The sequence below is a fragment of the Miscanthus floridulus genome, chromosome 11 (assembly GCF_019320115.1).
Source record: "Miscanthus floridulus cultivar M001 chromosome 11, ASM1932011v1, whole genome shotgun sequence".
NCBI lineage: Eukaryota > Viridiplantae > Streptophyta > Magnoliopsida > Poales > Poaceae > Miscanthus > Miscanthus floridulus.
Window position 1 is genome coordinate 43,654,289 of NC_089590.1, and position 22,232 is coordinate 43,676,520.

Below are 22,232 nucleotides of genomic sequence, written 5' to 3' on the forward strand. Positions count from 1 at the left end.
TCATTTAGAGCTACAGTTTTCATATACAAAATATCTTTATCCGATATCATACCAAAAAGATATGATTTTTTTAAGGCAATAAGTTTGGTACATAATTAATGTGCTGCTGAAACTTTACAACATTTTTTTGAGCATGTTACCGATCTTAAATAAAAAAAATTCAAAACTAGAAAGTTATAGATCTTATGGAACGCTATAATTTTTGTATACAGTATCTTTAGCCGACACAATATAAAAGGATATGATTTTTTTAAGCGACAAACTTGGTACACGACAAAGCATGCTATTGAAACTTTATATTATTTTTTGATCATCTTAACGATCTCAAATGACAAAATCTCAAAACTAAAGAATTATAGATCTTATCAGGGGCTGCAATAATTTTGATATAAGAATCATCTTCATCCAATGTCGTATAAAAAATATGATTTTTCTAAACTTAAGCCTTGCAGCTGACATGTGGATCATGTAAGCGCCAAGTCAGAATGTCATGTCAACTATCGGGTTAGTTAAACATCTATTTGGATCTGGATGACACCTGAACTAACTTTAGGGACTCAGATGTGCATTTTAAAACTTTAGGGACCTATATGACACCTACAAACAACTTCAGACACCTGTGGTGAATTTCACTCTAGACCTTGGCTGCGAAGCGTGTGTCGTCTATATATGATGACCCGTACTAGCTGGTTGTGTATGTGTTTTTTCTTGTGGTTCTCGCGTACGTGCTGAGTGCTACTGCTAGCTGGAGCTGAGAGTGACCACTAACCAGCAAGAGTCCGTCCGGCTCGAGCGGTCGGCCATGGAGGGCTCCAAGAAACTGCAGCTGCGGGAGAGGGTCCCGCTCCCCCGCACGGCATGGAAGCTGGCCGACCTCGCCGTTCTCTTCCTGCTCCTGGCCCTCCTCGCTCACCGTGTGTCCTCGCTGATGGTGGCCAACGGCGGCGGCGCGGCGTGGTGCTGGCTCGCCGCGCTCATCTGCGAAGCGTGGTTCACGGTGGTGTGGCTCATCAACATGAACGCCAAGTGGAACCCGGTCCGCTTCGACACGCACCCTGAACGCCTCGCCCAACGGTGAGTGGTGGTGGCGGCAAGGCTAAGCTAGGTTTCCAATACGCAGCTTTTTTTTGCTTCGTCAACTCAATCTGATGCGTTTAATAATGATTAATTTGTCGTCAGCAGCACCGACGAGCTGCCGGCGGTGGACATGTTCGTTACGACGGCGGACCCGAGGCTGGAGCCGCCGGTGGTGACGGTGAACACGGTGCTGTCGCTGCTGGCGCTGGACTATCCCGCGGGGAAGCTCTCGTGCTACGTCTCCGACGACGGGTGCTCGGCGGTGACCTGCTACGCGCTGCGCGAGGCCGCCGAGTTCGCCAAGCTCTGGGTGCCCTTCTGCAAGAAGCACAGCGTCAAGGTCAGGGCCCCCTTCGTGTACTTCTCCTCCGGCGGCGCGGCGGAGCGTGGTGGGGCCGCCGACGACGCCAAGTTCTTGCGCGCATGGACACTCGTGAAGGTAAAGCTAAAGCCAGCTACTGTTTTTTTTAGTTAAATGCACCAGAGGTCTATTAACTCATGAGGAGGTTTCGGTTAGGTCCATCAACTTTTAAAGTGAATTTTTTAGTCCATAAACTTTGTCATCGTAAGCTAATAGTCAAAAACCAGCCACGTCAGCACCAACATCTGATGTGGCCATGCCACATAGGCAGCTCCTAGGTCAGACTATCATGTCAGCCGGCCTGGGCATGCCACGGCACTCTGCTCGCGCGTCACAAGAAAAAGGAGGGGCGGGGCGCTCCTGCAGAGCCCTGCTCAGCACAGAGCGCAGGCATGCGGGGCGGTACGGAGCAGTGCGGAGTCAACGGCTGCTGCTGCAGAGGAAAGACCGGGGCGCACGTGACAGGGCGGAGCCGAGGCGTGGGGTCACGCGGCGCTCGCGCGAAGAACGGAGACGGCGGCGCCTGCTCCCGTTCGGTGAGAGAAAGAAGAGAGTTGTCTGAAGAACGGATGAGTAGGGAGCCGCCGCTATCCGTGCCGTTGTGCCATCGATCTCCTCGATCCACGTTGGCGTCGTGTGCAGAGATGTGGCTGCCTCCTGGCTTGTTAGCTTACACGTGAGCACGTATCTGCAAGCACACATGCACCTGCATGCATGTAGCTCGACGCACTCCGGCGTCGTGGTGACGGCCTGACGGTAGATGGCATGGGCGTTCGTCGATCAGCCGCTGATTGGCGTGCGTGGTTAGCCGGCCGACCTCGCCCTCTTGTGCCTGCTCTTCCGACATGCCGCGGCTTCCGTGCGTTCCTCCCGTCGGCGTTGACAATGGAACTCGGTGTAGCGTGCGTGGACACAGACCGGCGCAGGTGCTCACGAACGAAGCTGCCGCTGTTGTGGCCATGCGGGCGTGCGAGCAAGTACTGCCGCCGCTGCCACACGGGCATGAAAGAAGGCCCGCCGCGGGCCGTGGCATTGCGCCAAGGCAGGCTGGAAGCCGCCGGGCGAGCCTGTTGCCGCTCAGGTCCAGCTCCACGAGCTGGCTGGAGGATCCGCCGTCGAGCTGGTTGGATCCCAGGTGCTGCAGCGCCACCTAGGAGCTGCCTATGTGGCATGGCCACATCAGATGTTGGTGCTAACGTGGCTGGTTTTAGACTATTAGTTTACGACGACAAAGTTTATGACCAAAAAATCCACTTTGAAATTTAATGGATCTAACCGAAACCTCATCATAAGTTAATGGACCTCTGGTGCATTTAACTCTTTTTTTTCTGCAGTCACTAACATCTTGTTGCATGTAGAACGCGTATGAGGAGTTGGTCCGCCGGATTGAGAACGCCGAAGAGGACTCTCTAGTCCGGCACGGCGACGGCTTGTTCGCCGAGTTCGTGGGCGCTGAGCGCAGGAACCACCCGACCATAATGAAGGTAGAAACCAACTGATCACGCCTCATCATGGCAAAATACTACACTCGTGAAACGAGTGCCCATCTCATGGCTTTGTTTTCTTGCTAACAAACATGGACACGTTCTTCTGCTGCCGCGAGTGTTCAGGTCCTGTGGGACAACAGCAGCAAGATCAACAGCAAGAGCGAGAGCAATCAGGAGGCAGACGATGCAATCCCAAGCCTCATATACGTCTCCAGGGAAAAGAGACCCACACAGCACCATCACTTCAAGGCTGGGGCCATGAACGTCCTGGTACGTCGTCGTCGGTGTTTAGTCCCATCTAACGGCAGTCCAGTAGCAAGAATTACAGGAAGTTCAGGCTCTCTAGAGGCGTGCCGCATATTGCCATCCATGGGTGGCAACGCCATGGCATGGCATCATCAGGATAAGCTCACTAACGAGTGATTGAGTGGTGAGGCCGGTGTCTCCAGAACCTGAACATTCGTCCCTTGTGGCATGTGACCTGTGCTGTGCAGACGAGGGTGTCCGCGGTGGTGACCAACGCTCCCATCATGCTGAACGTGGACTGCGACATGTTCGCGAACAACCCGCAGGTGGCCCTCCACGCCATGTGCCTCCTCCTCGGATTCGACGACGAGCTCCACAGCGGCTTCGTTCAGGCGCCGCAGAAGTTCTACGGCGGCCTCAAGGACGATCCTTTCGGGAACCAGAACCAGGTTATGTTCGAGGTACGTACAGTCGTACAGATCACTATCATAGCATAGGAGTACTCTGTCTAATTGACGTTATTATTTAGCTTACATATACTAGGAAATATGCCCTATCAAAAACTGAGTAATAGAAACTATGTTCATATTATCTAATCATTTTTAAGAGCACGGTTCATAAACGTTCCGCAAATTTTAACTTTAGCGATACAAAATTGGGCAAATATTTCTTTGTTCTCTCTTCCATTGCACCTGTCTGTGAACTATATCGATATCTCACTCAAACTCAGAGATGTATAGTTCATGATATAGTGGTAAGAGTAGCGATCGAGGAAGAGTTTAACACGAATACAAGTTACATCGGCCGGCAAGCTCCTGCTCACCGCCGCCACTCCGATCCGGACGCAGCTGGCCGACCTCTCTTCTCTTCTTCCCCCTGCTCTCCTCCTCTGCTCTTAACCCCTCTCCAAGCCAGCCAATCATGTCACCCAGCTGGACCCGATGTACTTCGGATTGGGCTTCCTATCTCTTGTGGGCTTCGTCGTTCCTTCGCTTGGCCCATGACAAGAGCCCGTATCTTCTCTGGCCTTCTTCTTGGCTTGTCTTCCCGCGCTCTTGCCTTCGGACGGGAACAGGGTTCCTGACACTGCCATAAGCCACATTTGCCACAACACAGCCACCTCGGAACTATAGTTTATCTCCATCTCCTCTTCCGTGGCTTCTTCGGTTCTTCCAATCCATAGAAGCAAACCAATTTACTCCATCAAATCCCTTATTCCACTCGTTAGTTCAGAAAATAGCACCTCTCTGTTTTTCTCCAAACACAGTAAGCTAGCAGCTTGAGCTCCAATAGCTCTTCAAATATCTCTTATTAGTAGCATAGCTTGGTCTAGGCTGCAAATAAAATGACAATAGCAGAAGCATTAGATGTACTACATTTCTAGAAATATGAAGAGAAAGTGTCAGTGTCCCAATGTACACCAAGGCAAATTATTCTTGCGGAAGCTTTAAAATTCAACACAAGGACCACCTAATCTAATGGAATTGTATCCAGAAGAGTCACTATCCAGTGAAATGTGATGTAGGTTCCTAAAATGGTAATCAATTTTCATCTAGGCTAACTATTTTTATCTACTACTCAGTGATAGGTAGGGGCACTCAGGTACCCATCTCTAGTATATGGCCACATGAACTTCCAAGAATGCATTTTTGGGACACCTGGTCATCTAAAAACAGGAAGCTACCAACAACACTCGAGTGCCACTTTCGGTCAAAACACTCGAGTACCACTCTACCGGTGACAGTGAGGCAGGACTCAGCTTTAAGCTACAAGGCTAAAGCAGAAGAACATCTTTTAGGGTTATGCAGGTGGCTACACGCTAGCACATATTAATAACCGCATAAAAATAGAAACTCTTGCATGTAGATGATCAGAGATTATATCTTCCAAACGCGCGGCGCAGCGAAAGACTTGGCGGAAAGCGCGTAGTCGACTTAGTCGACATCGAGGAAGTAATCGTACTGCTTGACGTAGTGCGCATCTCAGTGGCACCTCTATGGATGTCCACATGTGCGGAGAGGAGAACGGCAGCAACGTAGCATGCTAGCACTCATCGATGCATGCGGACTGCAACAGATGAACTGGTACGGCACAGGTGCCTTCTCTACTGATAAGTACCGATATAAATCGGCAAGGGGATGGCCCGATCTTCACGACAGTAGGTCACAAATAACAGATAACTTGCTGCGAACAGCGGGATAACTATCTTTATACCTGACAAAGGTTGGATGCGATCAAGCGATGGGGAGAGAGGCACCGAAACCGTGAAGACTTCGACTCGATCTCTGAATGACCACAGAACCACAATCTGGAACTAATCCACACAAAACGGTGCAGCCGTACTGAAACCGTAGAACACAAACTAGGGGAATCCAGAGGGATCTCTTCACAAGACCAAGAAGAACAAGGAAGAACAAAGGTTTGAGTAAGGCACTCGGCAGCTCGGTTGCAATATCATGTAGTTTTTTAAATGATTAAAAAGGTTTTTAATAGCTTAGAGGCAGGGGATATTTATACTAGGAACAACCGTCCTAGTTGTGTGTGAAAACGAAATGGAGAGTCTGAAGATAGGCAGTGTGAAAGGTCACCATGAGATAGATTCCCGAAGTGGTCTCACGTGATTGTTGGCCTCCAGAGCAGTCTCCACTAATCTGGCCATAACTCCTTGTTGGGAAGTCTAAATGACGAACCGTTTGTTGGGTGTGAAAGTAGACTCGCAGAGCTTTCCAGCCATGTGTAGCATGCACCATGAAACTTTGTAGATTGGTACAGTTTTGCATGGGAAGTTGTACCAAATTCTGCCCCTGGCAGACTATTGACTTTCTGCGTCACTTTTTCCTGTGTCCGGTCGTCCGTCCGTGTTACTTGTCATCCGCATTACTTTTTCCTAGGTCCAGTCATCCGTCTGTATTACTTTTCTGATGGAGCTATTTTGTAGCACTGTGTCTTGATCCTTCGGCCATGTACCTTCCACGTCTTCATGTGTAAACCTAAGTATCATAAAGATAGGACATTTAGGTAGTATAACATTCTCAGAAGTGTTAAAATTACAATCAGTTAGGAATGAATTCACCTGCTCTTTTATCTTTTTGGCACAACTTCATGTAGATGTCCCATGAATATAATCACTTGTGCTAGATAGTGAGCTTTCTTCATGTTTCAACACATGTTGAGCTGGCATGTCCTCGTCATCATTCCCCTCTAGAAAAGGAGTCATCCTCAACTCTAACTCTTCTGATCCAAAGTGTTGTGTCAGGCCATCAATTTGTAGTGTTGTGATAACATCACGATGTTCTTCTTCCATCACAGCGAGGTGCTTCAATCTATAATCATATAAACCAAGCAGTAGCCTTGTAGGTGGAAACCTAAATGATTTGGAATCAAGTTTAGCTTTCACCTTCAATGGATGCTTAGAACCCCAAATGGTGAATATTGATTGCCTTAGCACGGTCTCATCATCCTCCCTCCCTTTAAGAAAAGTCATCCCTGACTTTTGTTTACCTGAAAACATACTAGACAAAACAGAGGGTGGATGTACATGACAATTCCAATAATCTTTTATTTCATTTTGTCCATTTGCCTCTTTATAATTCATATTCACATTAATCCATTTTGTAAGTAAGAAATTTTCTTTCAGCATTGGAGAACCTTCAAATAGCTTCACAGATGGGAGCACAAAATTTTCCTCCAACCCATTCATTTGATTCATGTTATCATGTTTTATCTTTGCAAGATCACATATATGAAAAGATAAGAATGAAACATTCTTGAGATTCTTATTGCACGGGTCAGAGAAGTACCTATCAAACTCAATGGTTCTAGATGACGATGAAAAAAATTTAGGTGAATGAATGGAACATGTTTGCACAAGATTTCTTTCTTTCGATATAACATATCAACAAGGGAACAACAATTTTGGTTCTGTATAGAAGTCACTAAATAATCTTTTCATCTCAAATTCAGAAAAATATGGCTCACAAAAATTGTTGCAAAGTATTTTTAACTTCAAATCAGCAAGCTTGTCACATGTTATACAAATAGCACAAATATAGAATTTACTTGCAGCTTGATGTCCAATCAAATTGAATGTAAACTTGCAACTATAGGTAATATTCAAAGATTTCATGGATGATATTCGAAAAACATTCTCGAGTATATTATTGATCTCAACACATTTATCAAAAATGACATAGCCCACACATGAAGGATGAGATATTTTTGCAAAGAATTCGTCATAAGTGTTCATTTGCACATTATCAAATTTATTTGCATGCAAAGTATCAGATATATGAGTGCAAAGTATCATGTATATGAACCATATCAAACTATAGAAAAGATCATGTATGACTGAACATTGGTTATCAACTTGCAAAATTTCAGCACAATGATGGACATGTGAATATATCAAATCAGTGCAAATATTTTGTGTATGGTCAATCCCATTTGAACCATGTGTTTCATCACAATTGCTCACCATTTTATTTTGCAAACTCAGATCTGAATTATTTTCATTACCTTTTAGACTTGGTGGTAGTGCAAGTATCATGGATGACGCTTCTGAAATCTTACCACTTTCCTCGTCATGGTTCATGTTTTGGGCAGCACACAATTAGTTTGGATGAATGGCTACCTTATCACTTCTCTCAACAAGTATGGTGATGTCATGAGCAGCCATCTCTTCCTTATTCTCATTGCAAACCTGCACATTTGGAAAGACAACACTAGAAGTAGAGATGAGGGTGTTAGTTTCAAAAGTATCCTCACATGACTTGCATTCTAACTCTCTATTTTTCTGTGGTGTATCTCTCACCCTCTCCTTGTTGATACTCTCAATCTCATAGTGGGTGGAATCACACAACTCTCTTTTGTTTTCACTCTCTCTCAGTTTGGCTACGTGGCTCTCATTCTCACATAGGTTTTGTTGCACAATCACTTCAATGTCTTTAGAAGCAACATATGCATACGTGTCATACTTCACCACATCTTTTTCTTCATGAACCTGCATCACACAAGGAACAAGACTAGAAGAAGGTATTATCATGTTAGTAGTAAATAATTCCTCAGATGATTCTTCCTCTTTTTTGCTCAATTTTTGTGTATCTCTCTCACACAGAATTTTGTGGCTCTCCTCACATATGGTGGAATCTCTCATCTTTTCCTTTTGAACTCTCACACTCAATTTTGGTTGGTGGCACTCTTTCTCACATGGGTTTTGCTGTCCATAGGACCTTCCGCGTGCCTCTTGCTGAATTTTTCTTTTGGTGGACGTACAATAATCTTCATCATCAATGAGCACACGGGAGCGAAAACTACGCCCGTTAGCACCTCCTCCATGTTGTCCACTATGTCCAAATAGACCACCACGAGAGTTGGTCGGGCTATGTTGTTATGGAGCCCAGCCGAGCACCATAGGAAGACGTTCATTGAACATCCTCTCCATGGCCTCCACTAGTGAGTTTTGTAGTTGGCGTAACTCAGCACGTGAGACTGGTGGTTCTTTTTCTCCATATCGACCACCACGAACACTCAAATTGGATCCTGACATGTTAGCACTTATGCAAGAAAAAGTGGAATAGGTAAATTTGTGGAATCTCACAACCTCTCCTCTTACTTACCAATGATCTTGCTCGTTCTCAAGGACATTGAGCGTGCTAGTGCAGCAGTTGCAGAGATGTGATTGAGAGGTCGCAAGGATTATGAGTCGAACGTCCCGGTTTCAGATTTTGGTGGAGCTATAGGTGGCTATTCAAGGGAGGCTACGGTACTACAACCCACGTGGTTTGATGTGTTCAAAAGATATGAAGTTGTTGCTATGGAGATTACCACCAACTTGAATATGTAAACTGAAATTTGCAATTATACAACCCGCAACAAAGCCCCTACTTTCAATTTTTTGAACTTTCTCTTTTTTAATCTTTCTTTCTTCTTTCTTGTTTTTTTAGTTTTTTTATATTAACAGGGGTGTGGATAACAAATGAAACACAACACAACATATATGAAGATGATGACTAGCAACTTGATGAACAAAACAACACAAAGGTAGCAGTACCGCAAAAAGGCTATAGGATTTCTTTTGTGGCTTTTTCAGTGGACTTTAGGTGATGAACAAAAATGGTAGCAAACGATGGATAAATCAAAAGTAAATATGTGGATGATGGTGAGATCCGCCATGACAATGAAAGCTTTGATACTAGTTGATAAGTACTGATATGAATCGGCAAGGGGATGGCCCGATCTTCACGACAGTAGGTCACAAATCATAGATAACTTGCTGCGAACAGCGGGATAACTATCTTTATACCTGACAAAGGTTGGATGCGACCAAGCGATGTGGAGAGAGGCACCAAAACCGTGAAGACTTTGACTCGATCTCTGAACGACCATAGAACCACAATCCGGAACTAATCCACACAAAATGGTGCAGCCGTACTGAAACCGTAGAACACGAACTAGGGGAACCCAGAGGGATGTCTTCACAGGACCAAGAAGAACAAGGAGGAACAAAGGTTTGAGTAAGGCACTCAGTAGCTCGGCTGCAATATCATGTAGTTTTTCAAATGATCAAAAAGGTTTTTAATAGCTTAGAGGTAGGGATATTTATACTAGGAACAACCCTCTTAGTTGGGTGTGAAAATGAAATGGAGAGTCTAAAGATAGGCAGTGTGAAAGGCCACCACGAGATAGATTCCCAAAGTGGTCTCACGTGATTGTTGGCCTCCAGAGCAGTCTCCACTAATCTGGCCATAGCTCCAGGAGAGGTGCTTCAATCTATAATCATATAAACCATGTAATAGCCTTGTAGGTGGAAACCTAAATGATTTGGAATCAAGTTTAGCTTTCACATTCAATGGATGCTTAGAACAAATGGTGAATGTTGATTGCCTTAGCATGGTCTCATCATCCACAACCTCTCCTATTCATCCATGCACTAGGCACAGAGAAGAGGTGGTGTGCATGGTGGCTGAAGGCGGTTAGGTTAATAACCCTCTAGCTAGGTCATTAGCATTTATAGAATTGCTAATGGGCCAAGCATGGGCTAGTTGGGCCTGACTATTGGGCATTTATCCAACAATCTCCCACTTGCTCAAGAGTCAACCAACCATTATGTTAGAGATATGGCCCAGGGGTACCTGCACCGCTCGTATATATTACTACCACCAAGCTATCGCCCCAACAGCCGTCAAGAAGGAGGCCCACGAGGGCTGACATGATCAACCAACATGGAGATCAAGGCAAACCAAGGTGGGTGTATCTAGATGATAGCAAGGATCAATCTGTCATAATAAACTAGGAAACAATCTGTTAGCCCGATCGCCCTCTGTATAACCCTACCTCTCCTACCTATATAAAGGAGGGTAGGGACCTCGGGCTTGGGATCCAATCTTCCACCAATTCTATCTACCTCATAGCTAGGAGCAACAACCTCTGTAATTGAACATATGAATACAAGAGATGCCGCACCACTGGAGTAGGGTTTAGCGCGCACTGTGGCCCGGACCAGTATAAATCCGTGTGTCTCGTGTGCTACCATCTAATTCCATCTACGCGATCACATTGTAGGATATTGCTAGAGCAAAATAATCTGACACATTGTGGCCATGTGTTGCAATATTCAGAATTCAATCCAATTGATCCATTTGTCCTTTGATTTCTTTCTCCTTAAGTGTGTGACCCCATAGGTTCATGCAACCAATGGTCATGACCCGTAAACCATTTCCGCTCAATAGTTAGCATTGGCCTCTAGCAAAGCATACTAACTCCCAAAGATTCACGAAGATCATATCTTGGACAACCTTTTAACATTCTCCATTACAATGTCCTTCTGCCACACGACACCTGCCCAGAACAAGGTGAGCGAAGTGCTACCCTTGATTCTCAGCCATTTGTTCGCTCTATGCAAAACTTATTTTCATCTGCTAACCATTAGTTAGGCATGGCCATGCACTTTTAGATCCTACACACATCGAGAGGAGCCAGAGGATTCTCTCCTTGGTACAGGAGGGGCAGATCCCATATTGACTCGACACACCCTGCAACTTGCTACAGATCATACCCAAAAGCTACTTTTATGACTACCCAGTTACAGAGTAGTGTTTGGAACCCCAAAGTATGACTTACACAATCTGGGACTCTACGTCGATCTTAGGTCAAAGGACGTTAGTATGTGTGTCTTTTGTGAGCAAACCGATAGCACATATTCGTAGTGTATCATAGTGGGTCGATCCGACACTGTGTTCCCAACACATGTCTACATTGTTGGTGTGATATCCAATATCGCTATGACCCATGAAACATGATCATCCACCCAACACATGTACCAACTTATCTCTACGTCATAGTCCCACATGACGGATAGAACTTGGGGATCTCATTTAGTACGTCTTCAATTTAAATCATGGAGTTTCACTAACGAATCACACATTCGTTAATCGCATATAATGATAAATGCCATGGAACATCTCATTAAAACATGCAAATTTCAAAGGTTGCCATGATGTTGTCAACCTATGACAACCATTAAGGTATACATCATCATAAGCCTCCCACTCACATTAGAGTTAATCTTGCCAGCATATTATGTCCATCACTCTTATATGTGCCTCATGCTTTGCTTGTGGTAGCGGCTTGGTAAATGGGTCTGCCATGTCTAGGTCGGTGTGCACCTTGCATATCTTCACATCTCCTCGATTAACGATCTCTCGAATCAGGTGATAGCGCCGTAGTGCTTGGATTTTTTTGGTGAGGCCTTGGCTCCTTTGCTTGTGCAATAGCACCATTATTGTCACAATAGAGGTCTATCAGACATGAGTAGCTAGGGACCACACCCAACTTAGAAACAAATTTTCTGATCCATACAACTTCCTTTGCAGCTTTCGAAGCCACGATATACTCAGCTTCTGTTGTTGAATCTACGATCGTCTCTTGCTTGGAACATTTCCAACTCATTGCCGCACCATTGAGGCAAATGACATATCCTAACTGTGATTGGCTATCATCCTTGTTGGTTTGAAAGCTAGCATCAGTGTAACCATTTACAATGAGCTCTTCCGAACCTCCATAGACTAGGAACTAATCCTTAGTTCTTCGTAAGTACTTAAGGATATTTTGAACTGCTGTCCAATGAGCATCACCTGGGTTTGATTGGTACCTACTCGTAACACTTAGAGCATATGAAACATTTGGGCACGTGGCATATCATGGTGTACATAATAGAGCCTATAGCCGAAGCATAAGGCACTCTACTCATCCTTTCTTGCTCATCAGGTGACGAGGCACACTAAGTATCGCTCAAGGTTACACCATATGACATAGGTATGAATCCCCTTTCGGACTCATTCATGTTGAACCTATTCAACACCTTGTCAATGTTCATGCTTTGACTTAATCCAATTAAGCACTTAGACCTATCACTATAGATCTTTATACCCAAAATGTAGGATGCTTCTCCAAGGTCCTTCATAGAGAAACTTTTTCTCAGCAAGCCCTTAACATCCTCCATTAGTGGAATATTATTCCCGATCAGTAGTATGCCATCCACATACTGTGGGACATAGTCCCTAGGTACCCCACAAGGAAGAGAGAAGATCTAATCTGATAAGGATTCCCCACATGTAATCCTAGTAACATTGCTACCATGTAATCCTACTAGTACTCTTATATTGTAACCAACTAGGAGACTTGCCTCCTGGACCATATAATAGAGGGCAGAGCTCCCTAGATCGGCAGCCTCATATAACTAGGAGACAACATATGTACCAACACATCATGCAAATCAATCCAATGCAAGGCCTCATGCCTAACTGGACATAGGGTATTATGCTATCTAGTGGCCTGAACCAGTAAAACCGTTGTCTCTGCGTTTATCATTGAGTTTTGCATACGTCGAAGCCCACCACCCATCGTCCTAGGTAGCCCCGTGATGAGTTGTTGGTCATCAAACACCGACACATACAAGACTAGAAACACGAGTGCGCTCCCACTAACTTTATTGTAAACACATGGTTTGTCATTTTTTGAGAAACCAAACAATTTGACTTCCTCATCAAAACATAGATTCCAGCTCTGGGATGCTTGCTTTAGCCCATATATAGACTTCATGAGTCTACAAACTTTTCTAGCATTTTGTTGGTCGACAAAACCTTCAGGCTGTGTCATGTACACATCCTCACATAGGTTTCCATTAAGGAAAGCTGTTTTGACGTCCATTTGCCAAATCTCATAGTCGTAATACGCGGCAATTGCTAGAAGGATCTAGACAGACTTTAGCATAGCGACAGGCGAAAATGTTTCATCATAATCAACACCATGAATTTGACAAAAACCTTTTGCTACCAGTCTTGCATTATAGATGTGAACATTTCCATCTACGTCTGTCTTTTTCTTGAAAATCCATTTACACTCAATGGCCCTCATGCCATCGGGTGGATCAACTTGATTCCAAACCCAATTATCTCTCATGGACTCCATTTCGAATCTCATGGCTTCAAGCCATCTCTTGGACTTCGGTCCCATTACCGCCTCCGTGTAAGAGTTAGGATCTTCATTGTCCAACTACAAGATGTCACGTTGCCCTATAGTCAGTAACGTGTACTTTTTAGGTGCATGGAGTGCCTGTATTGATCTTTGTAGTTGGGGTTCAGCATGTTGGTCAGTGGCCATCGATGGCTCATCTTGCTGCACCTCCTCATTAGTGGAAATTGGAACATTTTCTTGTGTTTCTCGAACCTCTTAGAGTCGCACTATGCTCCCACTAACTTCTTTTGAGAGAAACTCTTTCTCAAGAAAGACCACATTCTGAGCAACAAACACTTTGTTCTCTTGATGGTTATAGAAATAATATCCTTTGGGTTCCCTAGGATATCCCACAAAGCTACACTTATCAGATCTAGGCTCCAGCTTTGTTGGCGTCAAATGCTTAACATAGGCATCGCAGCCCCAAATCTTCAAGAATGACAAACGAGGACTTTTCTTACTCCATATCTCATATGGTGTCTTCTCCACAGATTTAGATGGTACATGGTTTAGTATAAACATAGTTGTCTCTAGTGCATACCCCCAAAAGTACAATGGAAGATTAGTTTGACTCATCATTGACCTCACCATGTCCAACAAGGTTCGGTTTCTCCACTCGGACACACCATTCCATTGTGGCATTCCGGGTAGAGTCAGCTGCGGAACAATTCCACAATTCTTTAGATGGTCACTAAACTCATGGCTTAAATATTCCCCACCACGATCTGATCATAGGAATTTAATTGTCTTTCCAGTATGATTTTGCACTTCATTCTGGAACTCTTTGAACTTTTCAAAGGATTCTACCTTTTCCCTCATCAAATAGATATAGCCGTATCTACTCAAGTAATTGGTAAAGGTAATAAAGTAATGAAAGCCACCTCTCGCGGTTGAGTTCATTGGGCCACATACATCTGTATGTACTAGGCCTAATAGCTTGCTTGCTCTCTCACTTTGTTCAACAAAAGGAGTTTTAGTAATCTTTCCAAGTAGGCATGACTCACATGTCTCAATTGATTCATAATCAAAAGAATCGAGAAGACCATCCTTATGGAGCCTCTCTATGTGCTTCTTGCCTATATGGCCTAAGCAACAATGCCACAAGTAAGTAGGATTAGAATTGTGTTTGCGAACTCTGTTAGCATTAACATTATTGATTTTAGCTTCCTCAAGATTAAGAACATAAAGCCCATTCACAACGGGACATCTCGCATAGTAAATGCCATTCATAAAAATAGAACAACACTTGTTCTTTATTACAAATTCAAAACCATCGTCCTCTAAACATGAGTCAGAAATAATGTTATTGTTCAATGCAAGAACAAAATAATAATTATTAAGTTCTAGCACTAATCCAGAAGGTAGCGACAATGAATAAGTGTCGATGGCCAACTGAAAGGTCCTTGTTTGGTTTTGGTAATTGAGTGACAACCTAGGTGGACTAATTATGTTTAATATGAGATACACAGGTGATTAGTCCATAGGTACACTTGTGTGAGCAACACATGCCATGAAAGAGAAAATGGCTTGGACTTGTTGCAAGGCTCATACATGTGATGAAGGAGCTCACTGCACATGACACATGACATTGAGTCATGTGACTAAGGTGGAGAAGATCAAGACAAGACTTGGCTTGATGGACCAGTTGCAAGCATGAAGGGCAAGTCAGAGGCTTTGGAGCAATGGACCACGTGGTGGTGAGAAGCTTGAGCAAGACTTGGCGCCAATGGACCGAAGCAACAGTGAAGAGCAAGTGAAGTCAAGATCGATGAACTAATACGGTCTCATGATGATATGAAGTGGATCATATAATTTGTGATATAGTTGGTGCATGTGTTGCATCAACATTGGAGGAGATGGAATGGAATGCGCAAGGCAAAGGTATAACCATAGGGCATTTCATTTCACCGGTCATAGGTGTGTAGACAAGTTTATGACCAGATTTAGGATAGATGGTCATACTATCAAGAGGGGCAAACTTGTTTGGATATCGGTCATCTAGTGCCACTCGAGTGATCTAACTTTGCATCGTTGCTAGGATCGAGTGGCGTGGAGAAATGAGTGACTAATCCTTTGGAAAAATGTTTGTGAAATGCTAACACACTTCCACATGGTGGTGTACACTTGGTGGTGTTGGCACATTTACAAAGGAGAAGTGGTTGGAGAAGAAAAGGAGGCAAAATAGGGGACCAGACCCCGGCTCGGCCAGGACTGAACCCTAAAGGGGCGAGTCCGTTCTGGACTCAACCCTAGGCAAAGGGTGCACGGTCTCTTCTTTGGACTCTAGCGTGAAGGGCGACAGGACCCTTATCATTGGGTTCGGTTGTTTAGCAGCGCGGTGCGGTGGCGATGTGGTAGGTGGAGAAGGATCGGACTATGGCGCTAAGTCTGGTCGGCTCGACCGGACCCGGTCCAATCAATTTCAGGTGTTCTGGGAGCTCTCTAGAAATGACTAGACCGTGGTCTCCATGAGTCTAGTCCGGTCTAAGCAGGCGGGTCTGATCCTACTGTTGCGCGGCTTTGATGTGACCGAACTCTGGCTCTGCTGGTCCGGTGCATTATGTCAGGCGCGCGCGTAGGTGACCGATGAGTTCCAATGGTTGGCATTTGAAGTAGTGACAGGTGGCGAGATCTGGTGGACTGGACCCTATGAACAGAGAGAGTCCGGTCGCTGTCTGAGGGTCTGGTCCAGACCCTACATAGGCAGAGTTTGGGCAATGGCTCTTTTGAGCCTTGGGCTATTTAACCAAGCACTTGGTCGACCTTGGGCTGGTTATTGAGCACCCTTAAGCCTTGGTGGATTGTGTAGGTGTGCTTGGAAGCCCTCTAACTCACATACGCTTAATAGTGATCATCCGATTGAGTGTGAGTGTGATTCTAGTGCGATTGCATCGTGAGGTTGTATCGAGTGGCACTAGGTGATCGAGTTGCAAGCCGATGGTGCTTGTTACTCTTGGATGTTGCCACCTCCTAGATGGCTTGATGGTTTGATCTCCGTTGAAGCACGTAAGGAAGCTTATGTGGTGCTCGGAGAAGATTGTGAGGGGTATTTGCTCACCCCGCGGGAGCCGAGAAGAGCAACTCTAGCAGAGGGAGACACGAGGGGCGACAAGTGGTTAGGCCAGGTCAAGTGCTAGAGCTTGTGGTAAGCACTCCACATGGGAGAGTGTGACTTGCGGGTCACCACTAGCAAGAGGTCCGGCGGCAACCTTGGAGCTTGTCTCAACGAGGGCTAGCATGTTGGCAAGCACGTGAACCTCAGGATAAAAATCACCGTGCCATCAACTTCCTATTGGTTTGCGATCCCCATACACAATCTTATATTTACATTTCATATATTGTGCTTGTGTAGTTGCTCTTGTAATTAGTTTGCTTGTGTAGCTTTGCTAGTTACCTTCTTGCTTGTGTAGCATAGAAGTAGCTCCCTTGCGTAACTAATTTGGCTTGAGTAGCTTTGTTAGTTATATTGCTTAGATTGTGTAGCTAAGTAATTTGCGCTCTCTAATTTGGTTTGTGTAGCCTTGTTATTGAGCATTGCTAGTGAGCTTAGGAGCTTTGTGCTTTTGCCTACTAGATTGTGTAGGAGCTCCCTCGGTTGCTTGAGTACTAGTTGCATATATAGGTTTGTGTGACCTTGCTACTAGAAATGATTAGGAGAGCTCTAGCTAGCCCGACACATTTGTTGCCTATTTAGCATCTTTATAAGGTGCTTGTGAACTTAGAGGGGTGTAGTCTTAGGTAGACCGTTAGTTTTAATTTTGTATTTATTATGATTAGCCAGTGCGATTAATTTTTAGAAAGGAATATTCACCCCCTCCTTTAGTTTGCCGTCTCGACCCTACACCAACGTAGCAACCTTTGCTCCATTCCCGACACACACATCCACATTGTCTCTTGCAAAGCGTCTAATTATTTTCAGTCCCTGCAACGATTTGCAAGTGTGAATCATTGCACCAATATCAAATACCCATGCATTATTAGAACTTGTTGCAAGATTAATTTCAATAACATCAATACCTTGAGTGGAGGTCACACCTCTATTCTTTTCTTCTCTTCCATGTACTTCTTACAATTCCTCAACCAATGTCCTTTCACACCGCAGTGGAAACAAACATCATCAAAGGGGGACAGCATTTTTATTCTTTTCTTTGGCCTTAGTTGCCTGCCCAGAAGTCTCACTTTCAGCAGGTTTCTTAACCTTGCTGGACGCTTTTGCTTCTTACCCTTCTAGACAGTCATCACATGACCAGGAGCCTTCCTAAGGCTCAACATGCCATGTTCAGCATCCCTTGTAACTCGGTCAGTATCTTCTTCAAGCCATTCATGTGAAAGTTCATAATAAATGGCTCAAAACTACTCCCTCCATTCCAAATTATAAGTCGCTTTGACTTTTTTGGTTCATCCATTTTGCAATGTATCTAGACATATTATTATATCTAGATGCATAATAAAATGGATGTATCAAAAAAGTCAAAGCAACTTATAATTTAGAACGGAGGGAGTAATTGGCAGACTGTAGTATCACATCGGTAGTGAGTCATCGAGGGGAAAACCCAGTCTCTGTAAGCTCCCAATGTAACCAATCATGTTGATTACATGAGGGCTGACCAGAGCGCCTTCAGCAAGCTTGCTACCAAATAGGGTTTTCGAGGTGTTAAACCTATCAAACATTGTTGGATTTTCGAACATGCCACGTAGCCCCACGATCATATCGTGCGGATTGGTGCTCTCATATTGCTCCTGCAGCACAGAGTTCATGCAAACAAGCATCAGGCACTGCACATCCACAGTGTCATCGGTGTGCTTCACATAAGCACGATACACATTAGAATTGTGCGCGACATTTTGAGGCTCATCTGGGTAGGGCATAACAAGAATGTACTCTTTTTTTTCTGCCTGAGAACAATTCTCTGGTTCTGGTTCCAATAAAAAAATAGTTCCATTTAGCTTTTCTTTATCTAGGATTAATCGCAAATTGAAACTCGAGTTGCTTGACATTTTCTACAACAACAAAGATATGCAACGATTAGCACTACTTTCATTAAAACATTTTTAATAAAAGAAACTCCAATATGTTTTGCGAACGTCCACCGATATTGTATAGTGGGACAAGATCCCACGTTCCCTATGGAACTAGTGAGCTTTGGCATCATCGCTAGCATCATAGTGAACTAAGTATGGAACGCTTGCCAATCGCATACAATGCGACTCTCGTTCGTTGATTGATATCATATATCTCGGCTTTCAACGTTGTGCCCCGAAACCTAAGTCTGGCTTGATAGTTTCGTCAAGTAAACCAACACTATGCTATGGTGTCTGACACCACCCAATAGATCAAGGTAGAATATGATGCCCTGCTTTGGCAGACCCATCACCTACTAACAAGACCCAAAAGATGCAGTTGTTGGAAGGGCATAAAAACTTAATTTTTATGAGGGATTTTTCGTACCCATCACTGGCAATGTATAAATATGAACGTCACATATAATCAAATTATTGTATAGCTAGTATGGCCTCTCTTCGTCCAACGAATATTAGCACTTCCAGATGATCGCCAGCAACGGGTAAGGGTGCCCACTCCTAGGCATCCCAATTTCAACGCCCTTTTCTAGGTGGTATAGTCGCCGAGTCATCTTGCCTCATGTCGACAGATTACATAATTTAATTTGTCTATTACATGCTAATAGCAAAATAAAATATAAATTACATCACATGGGCACTCCACGGGACGGCACGCAAGCCAAATTAAACGAACAGCCTCAACCCAGCTGTAAAAAATGGCGACACACAGACCGCACCAAAATATTACACACAGATCATCAGATATAATTTTGAGGCCATACCATCACACCATTCTTCGCAAAACGAGTTAGACGTTTCTATGAGAACGACGTCATGGGTATATATTTTTTAAAACCACGCAATTGGCTGTGCCAGCCAATGACGGATAGAATGGATTTTCGCATGCTGCTGACAAATTAATAAACACGGAGTTCTAGCCATACATGTTGTATATCAACCACTTCGCTACACGAATTCACAATCTCGTGGTCAGCCGTGCGACGCTTGCGCACCGTAGGAAAGACGGCCAATTAGCCAGTCACATAATTTGGAACCAAAATAGAGTAAAGCAATCCGATACACACATAATGCTATCTATTAAAATGATCTATTTTACAGCCAATTGTGTTAAAATAATCTAGATAAAAAATAGCACAAGCACAGCTCCGATACCATTGTAGGTTACGTAGGTGGCTATACGCTAGCACATATTAATAACCGCATAAAAACAGGATCTCTTGCAGCGCAGCGGAAGACGCGGTGAGACACACTTAGTCGATTTAGTCGACGTTGAAGAAGTATTTATGAGTATGCAAATGAATCGTGGTGTCCTATGCACGTTTATTGTTTGGCCGATCAGAATAAAAACCCTCCATTGTCATGTACTTTGACGGAGACCGATCAAAAGAATGGGCGGACAAAAAATAGACTGAAACTTTACCTCTTTATTATTAGGTTAGTACAGATAGATATAGATATAAATATATCGACAACTTTGAGGTCTGTGCTGATGGGTTTATGTAGAAAGTTGTACACGGAGTTGCCGGACTTCAAGGCATATTTTACTGTGGGACGGGTTGCTTTCACCGTAGGAAAGTCATCTACGGCGTGCCACCAGACTCCAGCACCACCGGCATCAAAGGTGAGATCTTTGGAAAACTTATTTGGGCTGTGTCGGATGAATTCTGATTCAGTCCAAGCTCTTGACTGGTTGTACAATACAAACTCTGGCATGCAGATTCACCATCTTACAAGGAGCTACAGAACAGGTTTGGCAGATCGAATGAACTGATCGAGTCGGCGAGGACCACCATTTCTGGGGACATGTTCAAGGCGGCAACTGTGGTGGTGGCAGATGATCTAACGAGTCGCATCGAAGCAGCGAAACAAGTTTCTGCCTGCAACTACGAGACCGACACGAGCTGGGGTCAGGAGGTTGGCTGGGTCTACGGGTCCATGACGGAGGACATCCTGACCGGGCAGCGCATCCACGCCGCCGGCTGGAGGTCGACGATCCTGAACCCCGACCCGCCGGCGTTCCTCGGGGGCGCACCGACCGGCGGGCCGGCCAGCCTCACCCAGTATAAGAGATGGGCGACGGGCTGGCTGGAGATACTCCTCAGCCGCCATAACCCGTTCCTTCTCGCCGCATTCAAGCGCCTCGATTTCCGGCAATGCGTCGCCTACCTAGTCATCGACGTGTGGCCTGTCAGGGCACCTTTTGAGCTGTGCTATGCATTGCTACCACCTTACTGCCTCATTGCAAATCGCTCCTTCTTGCCAAAGGTAATCCTTCTATGTTTTATCATCAGTACATGAATCATTTTAGGTGAAACCTTCATCCAAATTTCTGAAAATTTATCTTCTTGTGATGGGATGCACTGATGCAGGCGTCAGAATCAGGTTTCGTCATACCGCTGGCGCTGTTCCTGGCCTACAACATGTATAACCTGGGCGAGTACATGGACTGCCAGCTCTCGACGCGCGCCTGGTGGAACAACCACAGGATGCAGCGGATCGTGTCGTCCTCCGCCTGGCTGCTCGCGTTCCTCACCGTGGTCCTCAAGACGCTCGGCCTCTCGGAGACGGTGTTCGAGGTGACACGCAAGGAGCAGAGCTCGTCCGATGGCGGCGACACCGGCGCGGACGCCGACCCGGGGCGGTTCACCTTCGACTCGTCGCCGGTGTTCGTCCCGCCGACGGCGCTCGCGATGCTGAGCGTCGTCGCCGTCGTCGTCGGGGCGTGGAGGGCGGTCGCCGCCGGTGCGGCGGAAGGCGTGCCTGGCGGTGTCGTCGGCCCGGGCGTCGGGGAACTCGTGTGCTGCGGCTGGCTGGTGCTCTGCTTCTGGCCGTTCGTGAGGGGGCTCGTCGCCGTCGGCAGGGGAAGCTACGGTATCCCCAGGAGCGTCAGGCTCAAGGCTGCTTTGCTCGTCGCCGCGTTCGTGCACCTGTGCACGCGCAAGTAACTTCGCCGGCGTCAGAACTACACCTCCTGCGCATGGCTGGCTGACGTGACGGGAATCATCTGGGGAAAGGAAGCATGTTGCATCTGCAATCCACGACGTGTTGTGCCTAAGATCGTACCGGTTCTTTGCTTCCACTGTTTGTACACAATTCTTGCAGAAGATAATCGGACACAACATGTGGCATGTCGTCGTCTACTGTTAGAAGAATATAAATCAGAAACAGTAGTGCTAGTGCGCGGACGTCCGGACAGACACACGCGTCTGCACTTTGTTTCACGTGCCTTACGTGGGGGGCCGTGCCGCTCAAACGTTGCCAGCATCGAGAAGAGCGGGAGTGGGCAGCGTCTGCCTACGCCTCTAGTTCGGATGCCCAGCCGGCACCAGGAGGAGTAGAAGACACCAAGGCGAGGCAGCAGAAGGCGAGGAGGGAGATACAACACCCGACTACCTTTGAAACGTCTTAATATGCAATACTTGCAACATACGTCTGAAGACAGATAAAATATGTAAAATATGCATCTA

At 45.4% G+C, this 22,232-nt stretch overlaps 1 protein-coding gene across 2 annotated transcripts; it reads left to right on the forward strand.

The window, feature by feature from the left end:
- The first annotated feature begins 690 nt into the window (after positions 1–690).
- LOC136494954 (cellulose synthase-like protein H1) lies at positions 691–21,893 on the forward strand. Of its 2 annotated transcripts, none has more exons than XM_066491123.1 (8): positions 691–1,074; positions 1,180–1,516; positions 2,797–2,922; positions 3,049–3,195; positions 3,420–3,632; positions 20,269–20,386; positions 20,483–21,030; positions 21,135–21,893. In XM_066491123.1, exons 1-8 carry the CDS (start codon positions 803–805, stop codon positions 21,708–21,710), a joined length of 2,337 nt encoding a protein of 778 aa, XP_066347220.1. In that variant the 5' UTR covers positions 691–802; the 3' UTR covers positions 21,711–21,893. The 2 variants fall into 2 exon arrangements, with proteins under 2 accessions (XP_066347220.1, XP_066347221.1); XM_066491124.1 differs by having other exon boundaries at positions 694–1,074; positions 1,183–1,516.
- Positions 21,894–22,232: the final 339 nt, after the last annotated feature.

What these genes read in the sequence shown, in the direction of transcription:
- LOC136494954 (XM_066491123.1), top strand. Translation starts at nt 803, where the DNA reads ATGGAGGGCTCCAAGAAACTGCAGCTGCGGGAGAGGGTCCCGCTCCCC. An exon ending in GCGCATGGACACTCGTGAAG is followed by an intron (nt 1,517 to 2,796) that starts GTAAAGCTAAAG and finishes TGTTGCATGTAG; the next exon opens with AACGCGTATGAGGAGTTGGT. An exon ending in ACCACCCGACCATAATGAAG is followed by an intron (nt 2,923 to 3,048) that starts GTAGAAACCAAC and finishes GCGAGTGTTCAG; the next exon opens with GTCCTGTGGGACAACAGCAG.